The sequence below is a fragment of the Buteo buteo genome, chromosome 5, assembly GCF_964188355.1.
Source record: "Buteo buteo chromosome 5, bButBut1.hap1.1, whole genome shotgun sequence".
Lineage (NCBI taxonomy): Eukaryota > Metazoa > Chordata > Aves > Accipitriformes > Accipitridae > Buteo > Buteo buteo.
In genome coordinates, this window is record NC_134175.1 from 53,759,450 (window position 1) to 53,782,122 (window position 22,673).

The 22,673-nt window shown below is 51.3% G+C and overlaps 1 protein-coding gene across 2 annotated transcripts in view; it reads left to right on the forward strand.

The window, feature by feature from the left end:
* GPD2 (glycerol-3-phosphate dehydrogenase 2) overlaps positions 1 to 22,673 on the forward strand; it is a 142,092-nt gene that overhangs the window by 113,867 nt on the left and 5,552 nt on the right. Inside the window, exon 17 of one of the 2 annotated variants that reach the window (XM_075029112.1) lies at positions 3,623 to 3,981. The exons of the other annotated variant lie outside the window; for it this stretch is intronic. Coding sequence (XP_074885213.1) covers positions 3,623 to 3,655 — 33 coding nt within the window. The 3' untranslated portion in view covers positions 3,656 to 3,981. Of the gene's footprint in view, positions 1 to 3,622; positions 3,982 to 22,673 lie in introns of those variants that run through there. 2 annotated transcript variants of the gene reach the window in all.

Consider the following 22,673-nt stretch of genomic DNA (forward strand, 5'->3'; position numbering starts at 1 on the left):
GACGGCTTTAGGAGCTGTTGCAGGATCTGGCCGGGGAATTTGGAGCGGGGGAGCTGGCAAGCGGACCAGCCGAAGGAGCAAAACCATTGCAAGGGCACAAGCCTGTGCCAGCTGCAGCTCCCCGCGCCGAGCGTGCTGCGCTTCGACGCTGCCATCACACCGGGGTGAGCTGCGCTTGCTTCTGGGTGGAACTGAGCCGTGTACCAGCTACCTGTCACGTGGCTGAATTTTGCTGAGTTTGACTTTCCCTGTTTTCTTTGGCTGTTTTGCTTTCCTTCCCTCTTTCTTCCCCCTGCCCCCCGCTCGGCTGCAGCACTCAGAAGTCACATAGGTCTGGCAGGACTGTGCTAGAAGCTGTGCGGATGGGAAGTAGATGAGGATTTCTCCCCCAGCTACCCTACCTGAATTTCAACACTCCAACAGAAACAGTTTTTATTGTGCGTGTTTGGGAAAGGCACAGGAAAGTTGGTATAAACCTATGCAAAGCCGTTGGGTGGTACGGGGAGAGTCTCCTCCCGGTCTAATGCCGCATCCAGCATTTGTGATAGGAGAGGATTATTAGCTCTGCCCCGAAACATCGCATTGCAAGCGGGGTTCCTCTCATTTCCCTTGCAAGAAAAACGTGTGCCGTAATTCAGCTGCGTGATAATTGCCGATAAAGACAAACCCTTGCTAAAGCAGTGCTCTCAGTGGGGGGGTGTATGTCAGCCTGGGCTCCTGGCCCTGTCCCTCGACGCGGTGGCCACTGCATCCGCATGGGTCAGCTCCCTCCTCGCCCGCCGTCCCCCAGCCCCGGCGGGGGCTGCCTGCAGACAGCCAGGGAGCGGGGACGGATCCTGGCTCTCTCACGGGCCATTGCAAAGGCAAGGACCGCCGGGCAGGAGGGATGCTGCGGTGCCGCCCGCAGCGGTGGGACTAAGCCAGGCTTTGGTACCCGCCAGCACCGCGCTGCCATGCGGATGTGGATGGAAATGTCCTTGTCTGAACCCAAACCCTGCCGGGCTCCTGCAGTCTGGACTGGGCAGTGATGCTGCCACCGGTCAGTGTTTAACCCCCTGCTCCTGCCCACCACTCCTGCCACCCATGCCACTGGTGTGGGACGTGACCATCAGGGGGGAAAGCGGGTTTTGCCCCTTCCCTGGGCAGCTGAGACAGAGCTTGAGGTTCTGGTGCCCACGGCCTGCCCCCATCAGGGTTCTGCAGCTAGAGAGGCACTCAGGGCGGGATGCTCGAGCCAGAGGTGACTTTCCTGCTATGCAAGGGATGCCTGAAATTTTTCTTCAGGCTGAAGAATAATACAAAGTGGATGGGAAAGCTTGCCCTCCATGGATGGAGGTGCTGCGGGGGGCTTGTTTATCCCCAACCCTGCTTTCAGGCTGGGCACTGGCTGCACAGCCCAGACCCCCTGCGATCCCTGCCGGGCACAGCCGCAGGTACACGACTGTTTCTTCCCGGAGGCGGCTCCGCAGCCAAGCGAACAGCTCACCAGAGGGAAGTTGTCACATTCACTGATTCATCAACTCTTCCTCCGGCGGCAGCGGTACCTGTGCCATCTGTGTTGAGCACTTACAGGGAAACCTCTCTGCAACTGCCATACAAATCAGGGGCACCGCCAAGGTCACGCTGAAGGGAATTTCGGGACACGGGGAATATGTTCGGCGGCGCGGCGGTAAGCAATAACAGCATCCCTGCACGAGTCCTCCCGCATCCCCGGCTGCTCCGCCCCAGCCTCGAGCAGCCCGGGCCCCGGTGGGAAATGTGTATTATGCCTGGGTTAATTTACTGATTAATCTCTAGTCAGTGGTTTGTGCTTTCCCCAGATGGCCAATTAAAATTTACAACTGGCAGAGCAGTGCCCTGTTGGCAGGCTGCTGCGGGGCCGCGGCTGGAGGCAGCGACAGAAGGCACGGGCCCACTTCTGCCTTTTTTCCCTCTGCTGGCTTTAATCAGAGGGCAGAGCAGCCTCTGCCCCGCCGCCGGCACAGCCCCGGCACAGCCCCAGCACAGCCCAGGGCACGGCCGGGCTCCCGGCGGTGGGGATGGAGAGCCTCTTCCGCCTCCTCCTCCTCCTCCTCCTCCTCCTCCTCCTCCTCCTCACCTGCAGCCCCCGCTGCTGCCCGCTACCCCTCACTTCCCCACAAATGTATAAACCATTTACAGTTGTTTGCGTAAATCAAAGTGCTGCCTGTGAAGGAGTCATAAGTGGTGCTGTGATACGTATAAAAGACAACAGACTTTCAGAGCAGAAGAAAAACCCACAGAAATTTTGTCTTTTGGCACTCAATGCAAACCGTATTGGTGCATCTACCCAAATAAAGCACCGCACAAAGGAGAAGCAGGCTTTTGTGCGATTCTTTGTTCTAAAGTTACATGTTCTCTTATACGTGGGAGTTGCCTAGGCTGGAAAACTCCAAAGCAAATTATTAATCAAGACCAATTGATTTCCTGAAGAGGCCAAACATTGCAATGATGATGTGCAGTATCATGACAATTTGCTATTTTCAATAACTGTCCTCATAACTCAGGACAACACTCTGAGAAATACATAGTGAAAATATATTGGAAGAAATGCTGCTTTCACAAGCGCTCCCAGAAGATATTACACTTCTCTATTTTAGAGCAAATTTTCCCTGCTGCCGCTTTTTTTTTTTTAAGAAGACTTCATGAATATTGATGGTAAACATAATAACAGCAATACTCAGGAGTATAGTCAACTCTTGCTGTACAATTCACATAATTCCCCTTAAATTAATGGGAGTTACATGTGTGCCCTGGATAAAGACTGCACCCCCATGGATGCGAAGCTGAGCCGTCGGCTGCGGTTGCACAAACACAGCAGCGTGCCCTGCCTGCCCAGGCGGGAGAGCTGTGGGGTCAGGCCCTCGCAGTTGTTTTGGTTTCCCTTATTTTTAAGGCTGAATTCAGTTGCGTGTGTTCCCGCACCGTGTAATCATTGTGTTTCATAACATAAGCACCAGAGTTAAACCCACTGTCCATTAAATTTATAACTTCCCAAGCGACCATCCTCTTCTCTCTCCTCTTTTGCAAAGCTGAGCAGCAGGATCCTGTGCAAGCGATGGCAGCCGATGGATGGAGCCCCCCGAAAGGACGGGGCACGGGGTGCCGCCACCGCCCGGCTCCTGGCCCAGCTCCCCGGGGATGCATCCCTCGCCCCGCTGACATTCCCATGCCGCAGACCCGGCAGCACCTGGGGAAGGAGACGGGAGTACTCCTGCACATTAATTTTCCCTGCTCTCACCCCAGCGTGAGCGGGTCTCCAGCTGCTCCCCGCTCACGGGGACGGCACGGGGGTCGCGGGGGCTGGCCCCCGCCGTGGGTCCGGGGGACCCCCCGTGCACAGGGAGGGGTTACAGTCCCGAGGTATCGACCAGTGTCTCTCCACTGACCCCCTGTGCTTTGCCCTAAATGGCTGATTTCGGTGTCTAATGAAATGACCCCCCCAGAGCTGGGCAGCCCCTGAGAGCTGGCAGGAGCTATGGCACCCAGTGCAGAACCGACAGTGAGTAGCCTTGTCAGAAACACATCTCTTCTTTCTTCCTTAAAGTGTCTTTTGACTTTTTATGAATCTTAATTTTATTTTCTTAATGTCTTAACTTCACAGACCGGCTGGATTCCGGTTGGTTACGTCACCTAGTACTATTGCTGTTCTCACATAGGCTGAGGGCATGAGCACTGTGGCTGACGTGAGCACACGTGAGAACTTCAGCCTCAAAGCTGTCTCCAAAGCGAGCAAAGTGACAATATTGTCCTGTGACTTGTGACCACAGGAGCGGCGCTGGAAAGTGACATAAAAGGGGTAGGAACATGGTTCTATTAAATGCTTGGGATAGAGTTTCAGAAGATGTTTTATACCGTACTCCCTTTTCCAAAGCTCTCCAAAGAATAAAGCTGAGACTATAAAACATGGACGTGTGAGCACGTAAGAGGTAATGAATGCTTAGGCTCTGCAGTACCTCTGCTTTTTCCTTCTTAAAATGCATCGTATCCTACAAAGGGGACAGACCCCAGTGCTGGGAGGTTTCTGTCTGAAAGGTGGATCTGCAGGACGGGAACCTCTGCGGGACACGGGGGTCAGGGGGAGGCTGATGGGACCCATGCAGTCACGGTGTGGGATTTGCCACCTTTCAGTCATACAAGGCACCCTGCAAAGACATAAAAGCATATTCTACTACATTTTAGGGAGTGTCCCTAAATAAATAAAGTCCTTTGTTGAGTTCTCGCCCCCGAAGGACTCATGCCACCAGCTGAGAGACCCAGTCCTGTACTCCCGAGTACCCTGTCATGAGCGGCAGCAGAGCGGAGGGGTTCGCCGTTACCCCCCCGTGCCTGGCTTTTTAGGGTGCCGTCGCTGCATGGCCAGGTGCTGTCCCGGGGTTTTGGGAGCCCAGCTGTGCTGTTTGCCCCCTCCCCGCAGCACACTGGTGGCACCGGCACACTGTGAGAGCCCCGCGCTTCCCCAAGCCCCCCCCGCCACCGCCGCAACCAGCGTCGTGCCCTCAATTAGCCTGTGTAATTGTGGTGCGTGGGGTGAGGAAGCAACCTTCTCCCTGCGAGCCCCGGAGGACCTGCCGCCTGATGAGGATGCCCGGAGCAGGGCGGTCAGCCCGAGGCGGGGGTCCAGCCGCCGCCGCGCGGGGCTGCTGGGTGGCAGAAGGCAAAGCCCCGGGCTGGCCGAGTCCTCCGGGCAAAAGCGGAGTCACCTCTCCAACGGTCTCCCTCTTGGCCGCAGCCTGGATAGGTGTGAGCGTAAAATTTGAAAAAGGTCGAGCAAATGAAAACGTTTTGCCCCAGCACGCAGCCACCAGTCGCATCGTCAGTAATGACATCTTTGGACCTACCTGTACGAAAGAGAGTGAGTTTGGAAAGCTAGAGGCAGGTCTCCACTGCAACAGCACCCAGGATGTGCAGCAAAGACTCGTCCCTGGCTCTGACCCACGGCTCTGAAGCGCTCGTCCAGCCCTCAGCACTGGCTTGCTGCTGGTATGGGGGGGCTCTCCTGCACCCCAGCTTCTGCTGGCCCCAAGCGCACAGACCTGGGGGGGTCAGCTTACTCTCTCACCCACTGTAAGACACCCGTTGACTTTGATGGCTCTTTGACAGCGGCAGTTTTGAAAGGTAGATGCACCACAGCGGTCAAGTGCAGAGTGGTTCAAGGATGGCTGAACACCGAGAGATGGAGTAAAGCAATAAAAAGAAGGCTGAACTTCAAAAAATGTCTTTGTCTCGCAGAGAATCCCTGGTGATCTCCCACGGGATGTGGTGTAAGCAGCATCACTTGAATAGCTGGAACTCTGCTGAACAAGGCACTCAATAAACCTCTGGAGAGAACAAACCTGCCTCGGCAAGGGTGGCAGATTAGTGGACTTACTATTTTTAGTCTAATTTCTGGTGGTGGGAGTTTCTTACTTTGGCTCAGAAAGGCAACAAGGCTCCCTACAACCCCAGCACGTGCTCACCTGGCGGCTCCCCGCTCTTGGGAGAGGCACAGCTTTTGCCCACTGTCCTGTGCGAGTGCAGGATTTGTGGGAAATGAAACTACCAGGGCTGAGCACAGGTCTCCTGAGAGGGCATGAAAATATTCGCATCTCAGAGAGCCTTTCTCAGAAGCGGAAAAAAATTCTGCATGACAAACCCTGGTTACGCTAGAGGAGCAAACCAGGCTTCACCACCACGCAGGCTGCTGCTTCACCCACATCCAGCCCCAATTCGCCTCTAGAGCTGGACTCTCTCTGAGTCCCGTCCGGTTTGGGAATTGCAGGGTTTTATTTTTTTGCTCTTTTTTTACGATTAAAAAAGATCAGCATTTTGGAAAAATCCAACACATGTTAATACCGTGACCTGCACAGTTACTGTCAATAGAGATGGGCTGGTGATCTTTAAAAGGAGATTTTCTCAGGGTGAAGGACAAACATGACATTAGAGTCATCAAACTCCCTATCTGACAAGGACATATAAATTGTAAATGGTCGGGGGCACTAAGATCAGCTTGTCTTTCTTCCAGACACTTTTCCATCAGAGTAGCGATCTGCCGGCTATCATCTGCATCTCGTGCCACGTGCCGACAGCGGGGCCGGGCACCATTAATGGCAAAGATGCTGCGGCTTCCTGATGCCCACCGGTGTCTGCGCCCACGGGGCGCTGAGGGGGCAGGCTGGGCCTGGGGGGGGGCAAGGGGGGTGAGGACCATGGCTGCGAAAGGTTGGAAAGCTGGTGGCCTGATCCTGTGACTACTTACAGGTGTTAAGCACCGGTCCCCAGATAAGCCCCCGTCTTGGTTTGGACAGCCGGTGGGTGAACATGGGGATGAGCCCGTGGGCAAAAAATGGGGTGTGGGGAGTGTTCCCCCGGGGCAGGAGCGGGGTGGTCGTGGGGAGGCTGGGGGTCCCAGGCGGTCCCAGCATCACCCCACTCTGCCTGCCCAGGAGCACCGCTGGTTCTCGGCACAGGGCATCGCCAGGCACGGAGGGGAAGGATGGCATTTTTGGTTTCTACCACACTCGGGCGGGAGGAACCGAAGCGATGACACCAGGAGATGGACAGAAGATCACAAAATTCAAGGAAAGCCAGCAGAGAACCTGGAACCATTCAGGCCAGGGAAGCTCTGCTCTGACCCTTGTTCCCTTCGGGGAGACGGCTAAGTGTGAAAGCCAAGGCAAGGGTGACAAAAACCCGCCAAAACTAAGCGTAAAAGCAGCCAGCAAGCATGGGGAAGAGGGGGCATCAGGAAATTAGGCAAAATCCTGTTCCTACTCCACTGCTGTAAAGCTGTGGGACCCTCATTGGATTTATCTCACCTAAGCATGAGCATGACTGAGATGAATTTAGTCCTTGAACTGTAATTAAAAATGAGAATGAAATTAGTGCACTCTCAGAGCCTACGTGTTTATGCAGATGAAGAATACTTTCCTTCTGCTCCACTGAGAAGCTGCTGTCCGGTGGGTAGAATATCCTCTGCACACAGAGATTTAGTAAAAACATTGTTCTTTACAGGAAACCTTTGCACATATCATTTTCAGGGCACAATGATGGTCCGAAGTGTTGCTATAAGAGTTTTGATGATCAACTCTCATTTTACGTATGCTCTCTTAGCATCTTGACCCCGAGTCCTTGGCTCTGTGAAGGCAACCGAAAGAGCCAGGGGATGTTTGTGTGCTGCGGAAGAGCTGGGGGGTGGGTGATACACGCAAAAAAGCAAACCCCGTTTTTGCCCTTGCACGTAATTAATGTGCTCAGCAAACCCAGCCATTTCCCTGGTATTTTGGGAAGCATAAGCTAATGAAGCCAACTTTCCAATATTAGAGGCTTTGAAATAAAATCTGCATCTTCTTTCTATGCCTCAGTTTCCCTGTCTGTAACATTAGTGTATTTAGCGATGTTTGCAGTTCATTTGTTTTTAGAATTAGATAGCTGGAAAATTTCGGATTTTGGTAGGATCCCTGATCAGCCAGCTTTGCTAGGCACGCCTAACAGCCCCAGTACCTACTGGAGCTCTAGCTGGGTTTGATTTATGTATGCAGTATTAAATAGTCCTTGCCTGGAAAAAAAAGGGAATCAGCTAAGTAGCAAACAAAGAGGAGTCAGGGAGATCAGAAGTTTTATTATCCCATTTGTACCCAGGGTAAACCGAGGCACCAAGTCCTGTGGAGGGGGGCCGAGCTGAAACACAGAATCAGAACAAAAATTGCCGGTCCAGGGATAAATAAGCAAGGACAGGAGCTCCAGGCTGGGCTCGTGTAGGACTGAGCCCCGTGGTACGCCTGGCAGGCAGCATCCCGGTCCCGAAGCCGTGCCCGTGTCCTGGCCACGTCCCCATCGCGGGGGCGACCGCAGAGTCCGGGGGGGCTGTGCCCAGTCAGGGCAATGGCCGGGGGGGGCAGGCTCGGGATGGAGCTGCTGTCAAACCAGCCACCCGGCGTGCAATTCTTCTTCCATTTTTGCTGGCAACTGGAAGACAACCACAGCCGCCACAATACCGGAATGCTGCTGTGGCCTCCCGCGCCCCGCCGGCTCCCGTCGTACCTGCTGGGCTGTAGCACCCCAGGGCACCGGAGCCGCTCACCGGGACACCCCAAAAGAGGCGGCAGGACCAGCCGCATGGGTCCCCCCAGGGCAGCCCGGGCGATGCGATGGGGCGCGCATCCGCCCGGCAGAGTGGGACCCCCCCCGCCGGGGCAGCAGCACCCCACGGGTGCAGGGTCCCTTTTCGTAGAACGATGAGAAAAACCGTATCCCGGCAGTGAAAACCGGGCTAGGTGCTGGTGAGGGATTAATCAGGGCTTCCAGCACTCGCAGCAGTGAACCAAATGTCTTTATCTGCCATGTAAATGCAATAAAAGGATATACGCCTAAGATTACAGAATTTATAGCCTCAAAAGGAACAAAACCATATAAAGCGCCACTTCCATATAAAAATGTTGCTGCCGTCTTCAACATATGTAATTCTCCCCACAAAGAAGTATATGCATCCTATATAAGTCTTGCAAACCTCTCATATATATATATATATTTTATATATATATATATATATATGTATTTTGTAATGAATGACATCGAAGGACATTATGGTCTACATTTTACCAGATCTGGCACCTTATCAATGCTATTCACATTTAATTAGTAGACATTTCTTCTCCGTGAGCATATTTACTTGAATTCCTTGTTCCTACGGCAACCCAGCTAGCACCACCGCTACCAGAACAGTCTAGACTAACCTAAAAAAGGAATGGAGATTAACGAGCAAGCTCAATATTAAGATTATACTGCAAAGACTGAGCTTGGCGAGAGCAGCATTACAAAGCAGGCTCAGATAAGACTTTTATTTCAAGGACCCTATTTATAGCATTGCAGATTTGTATTTATTCAAGGGTACCTATAGTATACATGCTGGGAGAGACGACTCATTTAGCACTAAGTTCTCAGTAATTGGCTATCAACTCAGGTAAAGGGATTTTATTATTTTTTTTAATAATTAGAATCCATTTTCATTTTAAAATACCCACTGAGGGAATAGCTAAACAATATCCATTTCTATTTACAGATGCTTTCCTCACTGATGCAGTTGTAGTTTTAAAGCACACAAAAATATCTAAATTACGTAATGGCACTGCAGCTGCTCAGAACAGAAAATATTCTTTAAAACAAGACACACACATTGCCACTTTTATTTACATTCTCATTTAAGATTTCCTTAGCGAGTGTGAACACTGAAGGCAGATATTAGAAGGCTGATTTGAGATAAATATCCAAAAATTCTTCTCCTTTAAGTTTATAAATGTCCCTTTTTTTAGATTGATAAAGAAAAATGCAAAATAAATTAAATAAAGAGGAAAGGGCCATTTATAAGTTACAGAGAGAAGCATCTCATTTAAACATTTTTTAATGCTTAGGGGATTCTCATCCTTTTCTGGGAAAAAGTCCAGTCTAAATACTCTCACGCCTTTTATTTTCAACCTGGTTTGCACATTTTAACTCTGGAGCAGACAGCTCTGTTAAGAGATATGTACAAAATGTTAAATAAAATTAGTAGCACCACACCAAAAACTCCGAACCGTTAATTTTTACAGATCTCCAAAATGTATTACAGACTTTGGAGGTTAAACTGTGTACATATTTTTACAGGGGAATGTTTAAGGCATCCTTGGGGCAAGATCTCCCCGATCAGCGTAATAAGGACGAAGCTGTGGGGAAGCCCCCCAGTGACCTGGCTGGTGGAAGGGGGCGAGACTCTCTGCGCCGACCTTTCGGCACCACTTTATTAGCTCTGGGCTGCGAGCAACAAGTCTAACGCGAGGTGTCTGCGTGGCAGCTTGCTTTGTTTTCAGTCTCGGTCAGAAAATGTTTGGGTGCCGATCATCTGTTTCGGAGACATCCCAGCAGGACCTTTATTGGGCTCGAATTTCCCCGTCATCTCCCTTCCCCGAGTGGTCCCCTCCTCGCGCCAGAGCATCGCGCTGAAGTTGCTCCCTTTGCGGCGATGCCGTACAGGCACCCACGCAGCAACGAAGCCGTCAGAAATGCCCCGGTGAACTCCCCCCTGCGGTAAGCGGCCTTGGGGAGGTGGTTGCCTGTATTTATCCTCTTAATGCCATGAGTTTAGAGCCCCCAAATTATTACTTTTACCAAAATAACTCTCGGGTGCAATCAACCAATCTAAACACCTTCAGAAGTCTTTTCACTGCCTTTGGCTTGCAAAGTGAGGGGAGAGAAGAGATTGTATTTTTGATGCATTATTGCCGACTTCCCACGCTTTAGTTTCGCCTCAAATATTAGCCATCACCTGAATTAATTAATCTCAGCGACCAAACAGTGGGGCACCTTCTGCCGCAGTCTGTGCCCTGAACCCCGCAATCCGGGATGTGCTCCTGGGCTTGTACGGAGTGCCTTTTAATACCAAAGAACACAACAACTTAAATGCCATTCCCTGGTTTTATGAAAAAGCAATATAGGAGAGTAAATAGGGCAAATACCAACAAGGAAGGACACGTGAGTCGAATCGAACAATAAATTCAAATAATATCACTAAATCGAAGAGCAGAGGCAGTGTCTGAAAGCTCCTTTCTCTCCGTGACTTTTCTGGAGAGCCGAGCAGCTGAGCACATGTAAGAATAACCTATTCTCCTTTCCCATTAACAACAACAATCAAGGCTGGATTAAACCTCTTCAAATAATTCTCCAAGTAGAGATAAAGCATAAAAGAGAGAGAGAGAAAAAAAAAATCCAGCGTATTCTTTCGCCACTGGTAATAAGCTTACGCCTGGAATAGACTTGTTAAATAATTAGAGTTAAATTACCTCCTCTCCTACCACTGCCTTTCTCAGCTTTTCCTTTCTAAGTTGCGGTTTAATGGAGAGGAACTGGCACAGAAACATATGGGAGAGGACGGGGTGAAACACCACCCTCGCTCAAGGCAGGTTTGTGCCCCGTTTTCACGCACGTGCGTAGCCGGTTATTAAAGCGTTGCCATCGACGGTCCCCGGGGAGCCGGAGCAGCCCGACCCCGGCTCCCAGCGCCCGTTCTCCCTAAGGCAGGAGGCAGGGGCTGCGCTTCCCCCGTGCCCCCGGCGCCACGCACACGGACACATGCGTACACGCACACGCGTGTGCATGCACGCCCACGCGTGCAGGCGTGCATGCACGCCCCGGGACCCGCAGCCTGCCAGAGCCCCAGCCCAGGTCCCCGCTCTTAAACAGAAGGCACAAAAAAAGGAATTGAGATTTGCAGATCTGATAATGAGCCAGTTAATGACATAAATGATACCTCAAGAACCTCACTAAACCATCCAGGTCCTACAATTTAATCTGTAATAAATACTCCTGCATCATTGCGAGATGGCTGCTCATAATGGCAAATGAAATATGCTGGTATGATAGGTACAATAAATCTGGATTTTCCTATGGTTCCCTCAGGCTAGAACAATATGTAACCAGAGTGCGCACTGTCAGGATGAGCAGATCTCAAAGCCATCATAAAATCTAAATGGGGACTAATTAGGAGGCCCTTCCCTTCTAGAGTTACTATTTCTATTGACATTTTCCATGCATGAGCCCCTCCATAACATCATAAGTCACCAAGATAAGAACTCCCTAGATTATAGGGAAAAAGCTTTAATGGAGAAGTTGAACTCAAAGGCGATGCATAAATTTTCCTTCTGATACCCCGGGAAGTCTGTGTTCAGTACTTTCTTTACAAACTTTCCTCCCCAGCTCTGGGTACGGCTCTGTCCGGCCCCGTCCCTGCTCCCACCCTCGCCTGGGGATGGGTGCCCCAGGGTGCGACAGTGGGGGGGACGTGCCACCTCCAGGGCCCCCAAACGCCCCGAGCCCGGCTCCTGGGAGGGCATCGCCCTCTCCACACCCCGATGCCTGTTGCGGGGCTGCGGGACACAGGGAAGGTGAGCCCCAAGGCGGCTCCGGGGTCCATAGGTGTCCTCCGCAGCCCCAACAGACAAGGGCAGCTTGGCATGGGATGGAGCGCTTGCACTGCCGGGGCTTTGGGGCAAAATGCCGGGGGGGGCAAACAGAACCGGGATGGTCCGTGGGCGCGCGATGGTCTGCGGGGGCCGTGCCCGGGGCAGAAGGGGAGGGGGAGCGGACCACACGTCGCATCTTCTCCTGGCTGCAGGGCATGCCCCTGGGGAAACCCAGCAGCCCTGACGTGAGGGTGGGCACCTACCAGTGCACGAGCATCACTGCGGCCCCTCTGGGCATCCTCCTCATCCCCCTTCGGTCGCCACACAGAGCCTTTGGGGAGCAAGCTGGGTTTCTGCAGAGCCATCTGGGCATCGCTCACATTGGCAGGGAGCCGTGGGCTGGTGCCGGGAGCGTCTCCAGGGTTTTCTTCCTCTGACTGAGCACCCAGGGATACGGGAGTGACGGGCGCCCCGAGGCCGGCAACCCGAGGGGTGGGCGATGCACGTGAATGCGCTCGGGGCGCAGGGAGCTCCAGTCCCCGCTCCGTCCCCTTTCACCACGTGCGGAGCTGCGCTCCCGCTACCTACACGGGGACTTACAAACACCTGGGCTCCTCCTCAACTGAGCACAGAAAGCAAGATTTATTGGCTGTTTACAGCAGACTTTACATTCAATTTTCTCTTGTCACATTCGCACAAAGTAATTGCCCTTGTGTGTACGTGCATATTCCTGTTTGCTGAAGGCGTGGGCACGGATCCTTTCCTGCCTCGCCTGATGAATCGCCTCCAGCCGCAGGATTTAGGAAATGTCCCACCACCGTGATGCTGCAGGTCATCTCCGAGCCCACAGAAACAACGCGTACAGGGTCCCGGTATGGTGCCGCAGCCACGGTGCTCTGCCAGGGACAAGGGCGTGCGAGCAGCCCCAGGCTCCCCCAGGCTGGAAAGCCGCAGAAGGATAAACCAGCAGCAGTGGTGCAGCCGGGCGCTCCAACCGGGACGGCCATCTGCTCTCGGTGTCCGGCCCCACCGCCTCGAGCGTGGCACTCACACTTCAAATGCCTTCACTAGCGCTTCGCTGAAACACCCCCAGCTTGGCGATAGCAGCCGGACGGAGTCTGGGGGGGTCCTGGGCTCCCACCCTGCCACGCTGGTGGTGCCGGCAGACCGGAGCCCAGAAAAACCCAGTGCAGATAAATAATGCAGAGCGAACAGTTTACAGACAAAGAGCCAAGGCATCCTCAACCCCCCGCGAGGTCCATGCGAGCACAGCCCCGTGGCGCGGGCACCCCGGATCTTGCCCTTGGAAACGCTAACACAGTCCCCTCATTTTTCATTCTATTTATAAATTAAAATAACACAACATGGTCTCCTGGCTGTTTTGCTGTCCTACTTTAAGGGTTGTGCCGTGCCGTGCCGTGCCGTGCCAACAGGAGCGCAAGGGCCCACAGTCGCGCCAGGCAGGCAGCTGGGACCCGCACCGCACAACTGTCTGTAAATCCCCAACGTCGCCGATGTCCGTGACACCCCAACAGCTTCCTCAGTGTTATGCCATGGAATAAGTTACTTTATACAAACACACACACATTCACGTAGGTAAAATTAAAGTGGCCCTGTCAAGACCAGCTCAGGGTTGTCTGGTTATTTGGTATCAGCTTGTATGAATCAGCCACTCAGGAAAATTTCCTAAGATTTTTCAAAGGGTGAGTTTTAGAGATCTTCTTGGGCTCTGCAGGTTTTGGACTCTCTACCAGACAGGTTTTTAATCTCTTTGCTTTACTGAAATTTTTAAAAAGGGATTTTGTCACTGCTGTTACTTTTTTCAATGGGAAGCCCAATTCTCATCCGATGGCGTGCCTGTAGCCACTGGTGCTGTATACAATCACCAGCAGAGTTCAGCAGTGCCTTTATTGACCCAGTTGGGACGGGTTTCTTGAAAACTCAAAATCTGGGTGCTGGGCAGAACTGAACTCCTCGGAGGGTGCCAGGGGCAGTGGGGATGTGCAGTGGGACCCGCTGGCACAGCTCTGGCCCAGCCTGGCCACTGGCCGGGGGATCGGGGTGTCACCTTCTGCCTCGCTACCGGCTCCCCAGTTACACCCGACTTCGTGCATTTCTGGTACTCGGGGAACCAGAGCTGTGATTTTCTCCCCAGGCTTGTCCATTTCTGCAAACTGGGGAAAAAGGAGAATGTGATGTGTGCTGAGCATGTCATTGATGACTTATTCTTTTGTAGTCTTAAAAAATACATTAAAAAATAATTTTTATGAGCTTTTACAAATATTTTGTCCCTTGCATACATAAAACAATAAGAAAATACACTGAGAAAAAATTGTAGCGAGGTAACTTGCATTGTATAGAATACATAATGGCTCCTACCTTTGATGACATTTATCTTTACTCATGAGGGAAGACCTAATAACATGAATTATCAGGTCCCTCCTCACTCATGAAGAATAATGTCATAAAGGACCCACGCCATCAGCCATCGGAGGTGTTCGGTATTAATCCTCCTATTGTTAGAGCTGGCGGATCGCTTGCCTTTTCATTGTTTTCATGATATAAGGCAAGCCTGCATGGAGCGGTGGTGAAAATGCAATTCTGCAGGAGTTTCGACCTGATCGAAATGCTGGAGTTTTCACACATGATTATCTTTGATCTTCAAATGCACATTATATTTTTGAAAATTACTGACGTAGGTAAACAAGCATTTTCTCAAAAACAGCATTCCTGAAGGATGAGTCTAAATACCCTTTCCTCAACTTTGTGTTTACACAGAGTTATACAGGGGAAATGAGCCTTCAGAGAATTATTAGAGGGCAAACGAGAAGCAGCCAAGTTTATGAAAAAATAGCACAAAAATGACTGAGAGGATAGAGATCTATATCCTAAGTCAACTCCAGTTCCATTTCATTTTTTTTTGAAGGAAATCACTGGCAGGTGCGATTTACTCTGTGTTTTCTAGCAGGATTGCGCCCAGGAGGGCAGCCGCTCCTCCGTTCCCAAAAGCGACCCGCCGGGTGCCCTGGCTGCTCCCGTTCTGCCGGCCCGGCGGGAGCGCGGCTCTCCGCCAGGAGGAGAGGCCATCGCCGGCTGCATCAGCCGTGTGGCCTCATGTAGGTTCACGTAGAAAATTTGCCATAAAATTTGCATGCTGCTTGCACACACCCCAGGCCGGCGGCAGCCAGCAGGGGTCCGCCCGAGCCCTTTCAGGGTCCGTAGGGAGCCCATCACCCTCCTCCTGGCTCCGGTCACCCAGCTCCCACGGAGCACCATGGCATCCAGCCAGCTCAGCATCCCGTTACAGACATGGCAATAAATGCTATAGTTCTATCTCGCACTTCTCATCTGAGGATTTTGAAGAGACTCTCCAAGAGCTGCATTCGTAATTGCAGACGAGATTTCCGTGGCAGAGCTATTTTTCCAAAGTTATGCTCTGATACTTTGTAATGACAGTGTATAAATATGAAAGACAAACACCCACTAGCTTTCCGCTGAAAGGATGGGAATTCAGGGAAATGGAAAATAAATATATTTAGGATTTAATGCAACACAAATTCTTGGTCAAATAGCTGTTAGGTTTAAATGGATCTGGAAACGGTTCACTTGAAGATACATGGACGAGAAGCAACACTTTGTTCTCACACATTCAACAGAATCCCTGGTACTGTAGCAGGGCTGCTCGGGCCTTTTATTTTAAATATTCCCGTCATCGGCTCACACTATGCAAATGCGGATGGGTGGGTTTGTTCAGTGGAGGAAAGTAATTCAAAACCCAGCAAAACAAATAGGAAAATTCATGAGCAATCTCTCCCTCTACCAATTTTCTTCTGCTTTTTATGTAGTCGCTCCCGAGGTAAATGGAGGGGCGGCCAGTGGGTGCGATGCCCCAGGATCCGCGCCCGGCACCTCTGCCCAGCAGGGATGCGTGGTGCCCGGCTGCAGCCGGCAGTGCCCGCGCACCGGCTCAGCCGCCAGGAATTTTCAGGCTGCCCCAAACCTTACGGCTTTGCACCCAGAGAGCACCGACTGCAAGGTAAACAAACCAACCCAAAACTCTGGTAATAGCAGCCACGCCAAAACACCGGTGAAGCTTCTTGTTGCTGTTGAACGTACGTGACGTTTGCAGGGAAGCCCCGGCGATTTCCCGGGGTGCCTGCCAAAGTCCCCCGGACCCGGCTGCCGGAGCGTCCTCCCGGCTTGCCCTGCGCTTCGAGGAGGCACCGACTCCTCCCGACTCAATCCCAGCCGGCTATTGCTAAGGAAGAATGATTTATCAACAGATATAAATCAAAATGACTGTTTAGCAGCGCTGATTAGCTCGAAATGAGTACTTCTGGAAACACAACCGCATCTAAACATGACACATCTGTCTCTGCTATCGCGGCGTGGCATATCTCATTTAGTCACCGTGCCCATTTGTATGTGCCCTTTAGTCCCTCCAAAGATTTAGAAATTGGGAAGAAAAGAATTTTATCTCATATTAAGGATAATCCTATTTCATATGCAACAAATCTATAATCCAGCCAGTGTAATTCAGGATCACACCATTGGTTCCTGTGGGCGCAGGCAATACATCACCGTGGTGCCCAAGGCGCAGCGAAGCCGGTGCGTGCCACGGTGGGCGCGGGGGCATGGCCAGACTTTGTGGTTTTACCGCAAGAGCCACGGCATCCTTCTCCATCCTTCCTGAAAGTAAATAAATAAATGAACTGGTTGTACAGTGGAAAAGAGGAAAGCACGAACCCTGAAGGCATGGAGCAGAAACACAAAGACCACTGCTTTAAAAACATCGTTGCTCTTGAGTGAACACCGCGAGGCTGGCACCCAGCTCTCAGTTTGGTGTTGGGGCCCCCGGTCGCTACTACCCGACCGCCTGGTGCTTTGCAGCGCCCGGAGCAGCAGCCGCTCGATCCCAGTGCACCGGGGTCCGTGCGTGCTTCGGCCGAGCGTGTTCGGCACAACCCCAGCCTCGGGCGCAGCGCAGCGGCGAGCAGCGGGCTGCCCCTCGGGGCGAAGGGCCGCCGGGAGCCCCGGTAATGCACCACACAATTGCAAACAAGTGGGGAAATCGGTGTTGCTTAGCAATTTGCTGCAGCACGCTCGAGGACTGTGGAACGGGCAAAAGCTTTGTCAGGAGCTACAACATTATTATTAGCACTATTTAAAGAGCATCCCAGATGTGCATGGCACTTTACGGACAAAAATAATTGGCGGTCCTTGCCCCCTGAAGCTGAAATAACACAAACCCAGCCCCAGACAACAATGAGCACGGCTGCGGAAAGCCGGAGCGCGGCGGCGGCGATGGCACTCGCGAAAGAGCGCGGGCTGCACCCGTTATCACGTCTGCTCTCGCACTTGACCTGCCCCGATTGCAGTCACGGCAAGTTTTTTTCTCCAATTTTTCACTGAGCGCCCAACGGCAAGGACAGGCTACTGGTTTAAATTATTTTATGTCTAACTCTCTAGAGCTGAAGATGGCACCCGGGCAGGAGCCATCACCGCACCGGACACGTCAGCAGCGTGGATGGAAAATCTCCCCTGGGTGGGGAGGTCCCAGTGGGAATGCGGCAGCGCTGGCAGGGCGGGCAGGGTGAGGGCAGCCCACGCTGCCCGCTCCGCTCGGGCACGGAGGCGAGGATGCCGGTGCAGCCCATCGCCCGTACGGCCGGCAAACCCTGTCCCGGACATCCACCTGATGAGTCTGTTGGCAAGTTTCACAGCTTTCCATGGGAATCGTGACGTATTCCCAAGGACTAATTATCTGCTCGTGCGTTTTGGGATCACTGCTGCGCGAGGGCGTCCATCCGCAGCCCCGGCTGGGGCTTTGCTGACCGTGCCTGCCGCTCTTTGCGATAGGTGGATTGTTTGCATTCTCACATGGACTAGAATTATTTTAACAGTGGCTTAGCATTTATGGTACGAAAATGGTCTCAAATATCAATGACACGCTGCATTTTTAAATCCAGCCTGTGAGAGGCAAACCAAGCACCACTACTTATGGGCCTCATCTCCGGCAAGGTGGGCTCCAGAGCCCCTGGGATCAGCGGGAAGGTACTCACTACCTTCAGCGAGGGTTTGCTCAGCCTTTGCCAAGCATCCCTGAGCCCTCCCAACCCACTGCGAGGACCACAATGAGGGTCATTAACGACGTTACCGCTGCACGCGGGTCAGCAAACCCAACCCCATCACCCGCTCACAGGGGCGAGGGGAGGCATCCCGGGGGGGACGGGAACGAGCAGAGGCAAGAGCTAAATGAGCCCACCCAGGCTGCAATATGGCTAATGACACAAAGGCAAGATCTTAAAATATTTTGAGTTCGTATACTGGTTTTACAACTATTTGAGGCTACACTATTTGCATAGCGGTACTTCTCTACAAAAGGAATAAACGCACCTGCCATTGCATTAGAGCAGCCTTGGTCGTAAAGCACTGTTCTGCTCCGCGTAGCTCCAGGATTGGGACCCAAAAATATAACACAAGCCCAATCCAGAGCACATGTAAGGCAGGACAGAGCTTCCTACAGCTTTTAATGAGTTCTGGAGCGGGTCCCAGGTCATTCTGGTGCTGTTTTGTGAAATTACTTAGATTTATGTCCAGCTATTTAATATCAGCCTGACCTGCTTTTGCTCAGCTCTGTGTTTGACTGCCGCTGCTCCCATCCAAAGATTTTAATTTTTTATCTTGTTCATTTTTTTCCCCTTTGCGCTGATATTTTTTCTAATTTGGTGATCTCAGCAAGATGTTTGGGATGCACTTGACAGAGCATAATATATCACCTGTCGAGAGATCCCGGCTTTTAAAAAGTGGGAAAATTATTGGTATAATTGCAGAGTAAACACTTGTCTGGGGAAGGGGAACTCCTCCATGCCGTGGAGCGGTCCGGGAACCTTCCCCCCCTCCAGAGGCGCGAGTCCGGCCAGCGCTGGGCGCTGATGGGAGCCTGACAAGGAGTTGATAAACCTGGGCTGCCCCGCTGCTCGGAGACGCTCTATAACTGATTGTTTTAATACCAAAGTGACACCAAAGGGGGGTCAAGTAAATAAATATGCATGCCTCACCAGTTCAAAATAATAAAATTCCAATGTGTGCAAGCCTGCTTGTTGAACATATGTTTGCGGCACGGCTAAGCCATCTGGCTCAATGTCAAGCATTTACACCAACTGCAGTCTTACACTACCTGACAGCAGAAAAGCTTTATTCCCTTGGTGTTTGGGCACAAATGGAGAAATATTATTGAAATGATTATCTGCATCAAGACTCAGATTTGGTTTGACATTTAGCTGGCTCTGTTTAATCCAAAGGGTTGTCTGAATGAATAAAGAGAAGGGTTCCTCCAGAAGATGCTGCAAGCAGCCAGGGAAAGCCAAATGATTAATGAGACTGAAAGGCTGGGTGGACCCTGCCCACCTCCACCCAGACCTCGGTGCCAAGAACTGCATATGAAATTAGTCTGAGGCTTTTGTAGCTTGTCAGGAGGATGCTCACGACCAAAGGGGCTCTATTTTTGGACCTTAAGAAAACAAAAGAAATCACTACGTTGCTTCCAGCCGGGAAGGAAAGCTCTGTGTCCTAATTAAAAACAATCTCTTAGAAGTCGCAGGTCATCATCGCACCTCAGTTAGAGCGAGACGCGTTTTGGACCCGTCTCCCTCTGCCCCCGACGCCAGAGGAGAGGGGGAGATGCCTGGTGTGCAGGGCTGGGGGAAAGCCCCCTCCTCCCCCGGGCAGAGCCCCCCAGCCCCCCTGGGACAGAGGGGTTGTGGGCAGCGCAGCGGGAATTTAGTCCCAAAGAAGGTGGCCCGCTTCCTTTTTTTCAGAAAAAAGTCTTCTGTAACACAGGAGGGAAGGAAAAAACAACCTATGAAGTTTGGAGCGAGTTAACGAGAAAAGAGTGGGAGCAGGATTTGTTTGAACTCACGGGGTTGCTGAAGGCTCAGTTTGACAAAGACAAATTTCTCTGAGAAATCAGACATACTATATTTTAAAATAAAATAGGATGGAACTGCAAGGCACAAGGCTCTGATCAGCGTTATGGTCCAGAAAATCGTTCTCTTTGGGGGTACTAAAGCGCAACCTCCTTCCCTCTCCCCACAGGAGACCAGACTGTACTGGGTTTTTTCCTTTTTCCTTATATCTCCACTTCTAAATTGTTGATTTGGATTTAAAATTAATTTGGTGATTTGAGTTTAATAAGAATGTTAGACATGATTTCCTTCTCACTCTTACTTTTAATTAACTTTTTAATTGAGATTTAAATGAATTCTAATGAACAGAATTGGTAGCCTAATTGATTTGTTGCAGCAGCATAGTGAGGGATCAGTATGCTGGCAGCATTTTGATATATTACTCCGTGATGTCAAACAGTTTACAGGTTAATTTTTTGGCAGAGGTTACTCAATGTCAGCAGAAAACAATAATTTACTTTTGATTTATTAGTAAACAGTCCCTCATAAGTATATGGTCCACGATGTTTGAACAAACACATGTTTATGCACAGCCTTCTTTGCCACCTATTAATGTCTCATTAGGAACCTGTCCCGGCTTCGTACAAGAATGAACAGGCTTTGCCCAGATGTGCCCAAACGGCAGCAGCACCGTCTCGGGCCAGGGGCGAGGGATGGTCCGCCGCTCCGCTCCTCCCACCGCGTTCATGTCCTAAACCCCTTTGTCCCACAGACGGCCTGGCAAGCCCTTTGCTTCTGAGCAGATAACCTGTTCGCGGTTTCCCTAAATAAATCCATACTAAATTTATTTCCATAAATAAATGAGAAAATACACTCTTTTTTCGCATTAAGAACAATGAGCAGATGAGGAACTACGTTATGACAGAGCTGAACACAGGCTGTAATTTCTGGCCGCACAAATTGCAGTTTGCCCCTATTATGATCCAGACAGCTCAAGCGCACGGTTCTGAAAGAAAGTGGCCAGCGCGTGATTAATTGCGAGCTCGCGGATTTTGCAGCTTCGAGAGTAAATCGACGGCTAAGAAGTGCTAACTTGCTAAAATATAAACTAATTTTAGTCTCTAGATATTAAAATATAATGCATCTTCCTCCTCCGTCGGGAAAGCTCACGAGAAGCTGTGGCTGACGCAGGGGAGAAAGCTGGGGTCAGCCCCCCTGCACAACCCCCAAGCCGGGGAGACCCTGCCCGGCTTCTCCTGCCCATCCCAAACCACCAACTGCCCGGCGCACGCCCGGGGCTGCCGGCGCTTCCCGGCAGAAAATGCCGGCGCTTGGCTCAAAGGGCCTGGTTTTCTTCCCGCCCTGGGTGTAAATCAGAGCGACGTTGGACCTATGTGGGTGTAAATGCAAAGCTTTAGAGACATTACTGCAGTCAGAGGGTAAAGCAGGATGGATGGAAAAGGAGAACGGGGACAGTGCAGGAAAATAGGATGAAAGAGAGAAATATTACCGGCAACATCCAAGACGGCTTGAAATATAGGGTGCTACCATATTTAAAGGAATCGGGTTTAAAAGTTTCATTTTATGATTTGTAAGGAATCTATGTGAAAATAATATTCAAAGACTGGCACCTTTTTTTTCAAAATACCAAGCTGTTAGCTGGGAAGGGAGATCCATGGCAAACATTAAAAACCCCCATTCCCCTGGACAGAGGCGGGCGAAGCTGGTCTCGGCGGGTTGGCAGAGGGAGGGCAGACCTCCTGCCTGCGGGGCCACCCAGCACCACGGCCCCGTGTCACCCCCGGGACCCCTGCCCGCCGGCAGCCCCCCCGCACCGCGGCGCTCGCCCCTGCCCAGCAGACGCGCGGGGTTCGGGGGCCGCAGCATCCAGCTGCATGAAAACCCCTTCCCCAGCGCGCACACACAGAGCAACCTCACCTCTGACTTTGGAGAGGCTCTTTGCCAGCTGAACGCTATCGTTTGTAGCGGAATTAACAAACTAACAATTTTCAGATCACTTCTGGCAACCTACAGCTGCAAGCTGACTCTGGTCCAGTGTGTCGTTACAGAAGAGGATGGTTTAAAGACATTGATGTTCTAGAGGATAAAAAATCTGTCAATTTAGTGCTTCCAATATACGAACAAAGTATAAAAAATGGCACAATATACGAACAAAGTATAAAAAATGGCACATAGCGGTTGGCACCCCCGAGTGCAGTGCTGCGCCGCATCCGAGTGAGGGGGGATCGGCACGGCTCTTGGGGACGGACTTTGTCTCCATCCCTTTGCCTCTCCCTTTGGAAATGGAGGGGGTCACCCATGGCGAGCCCTGGGCTCCGGCCCCACGGGCCCATGGCAGCCTCGCTGAGGGCTCCAACAGCTCAGACCCCCGGAATGGTGGGGAGGGCCAATTTACACCAAGTGTGGCCCTGGAGGCGTGCAAGTTATGTCTGATGTTCTCATTAAAGAACAAAGTGGCAAGCGGAAATGAAAACTGTTGATGTCCCTTCTCATTCCTCTCCCAGATACAGTGGCTTCTCAAACATAAAAAAATGAAATTCATAATTTGTTTCAATACGCTCCATTTAGAGTATTTCATACACCACAAACTTGAGATTAAAGAGAGAGCCTTTCTCAAATGCAGTTTAATTTTGTTTTTCAACTTCTTAAGCTTCTGTTAACACCTTTTCTGCAATCAGTACAGTACCTTTTAAGTTAATTAGTTCTGGAAAAGAATTACTAGTGTAATTTGTGGTGAGACCTCCCTCCCTTTCATTCACCAGACAGAGCAGCATCTGATGTAGATAAAACGGACCACTGGAGGCTCCTCTAGTGA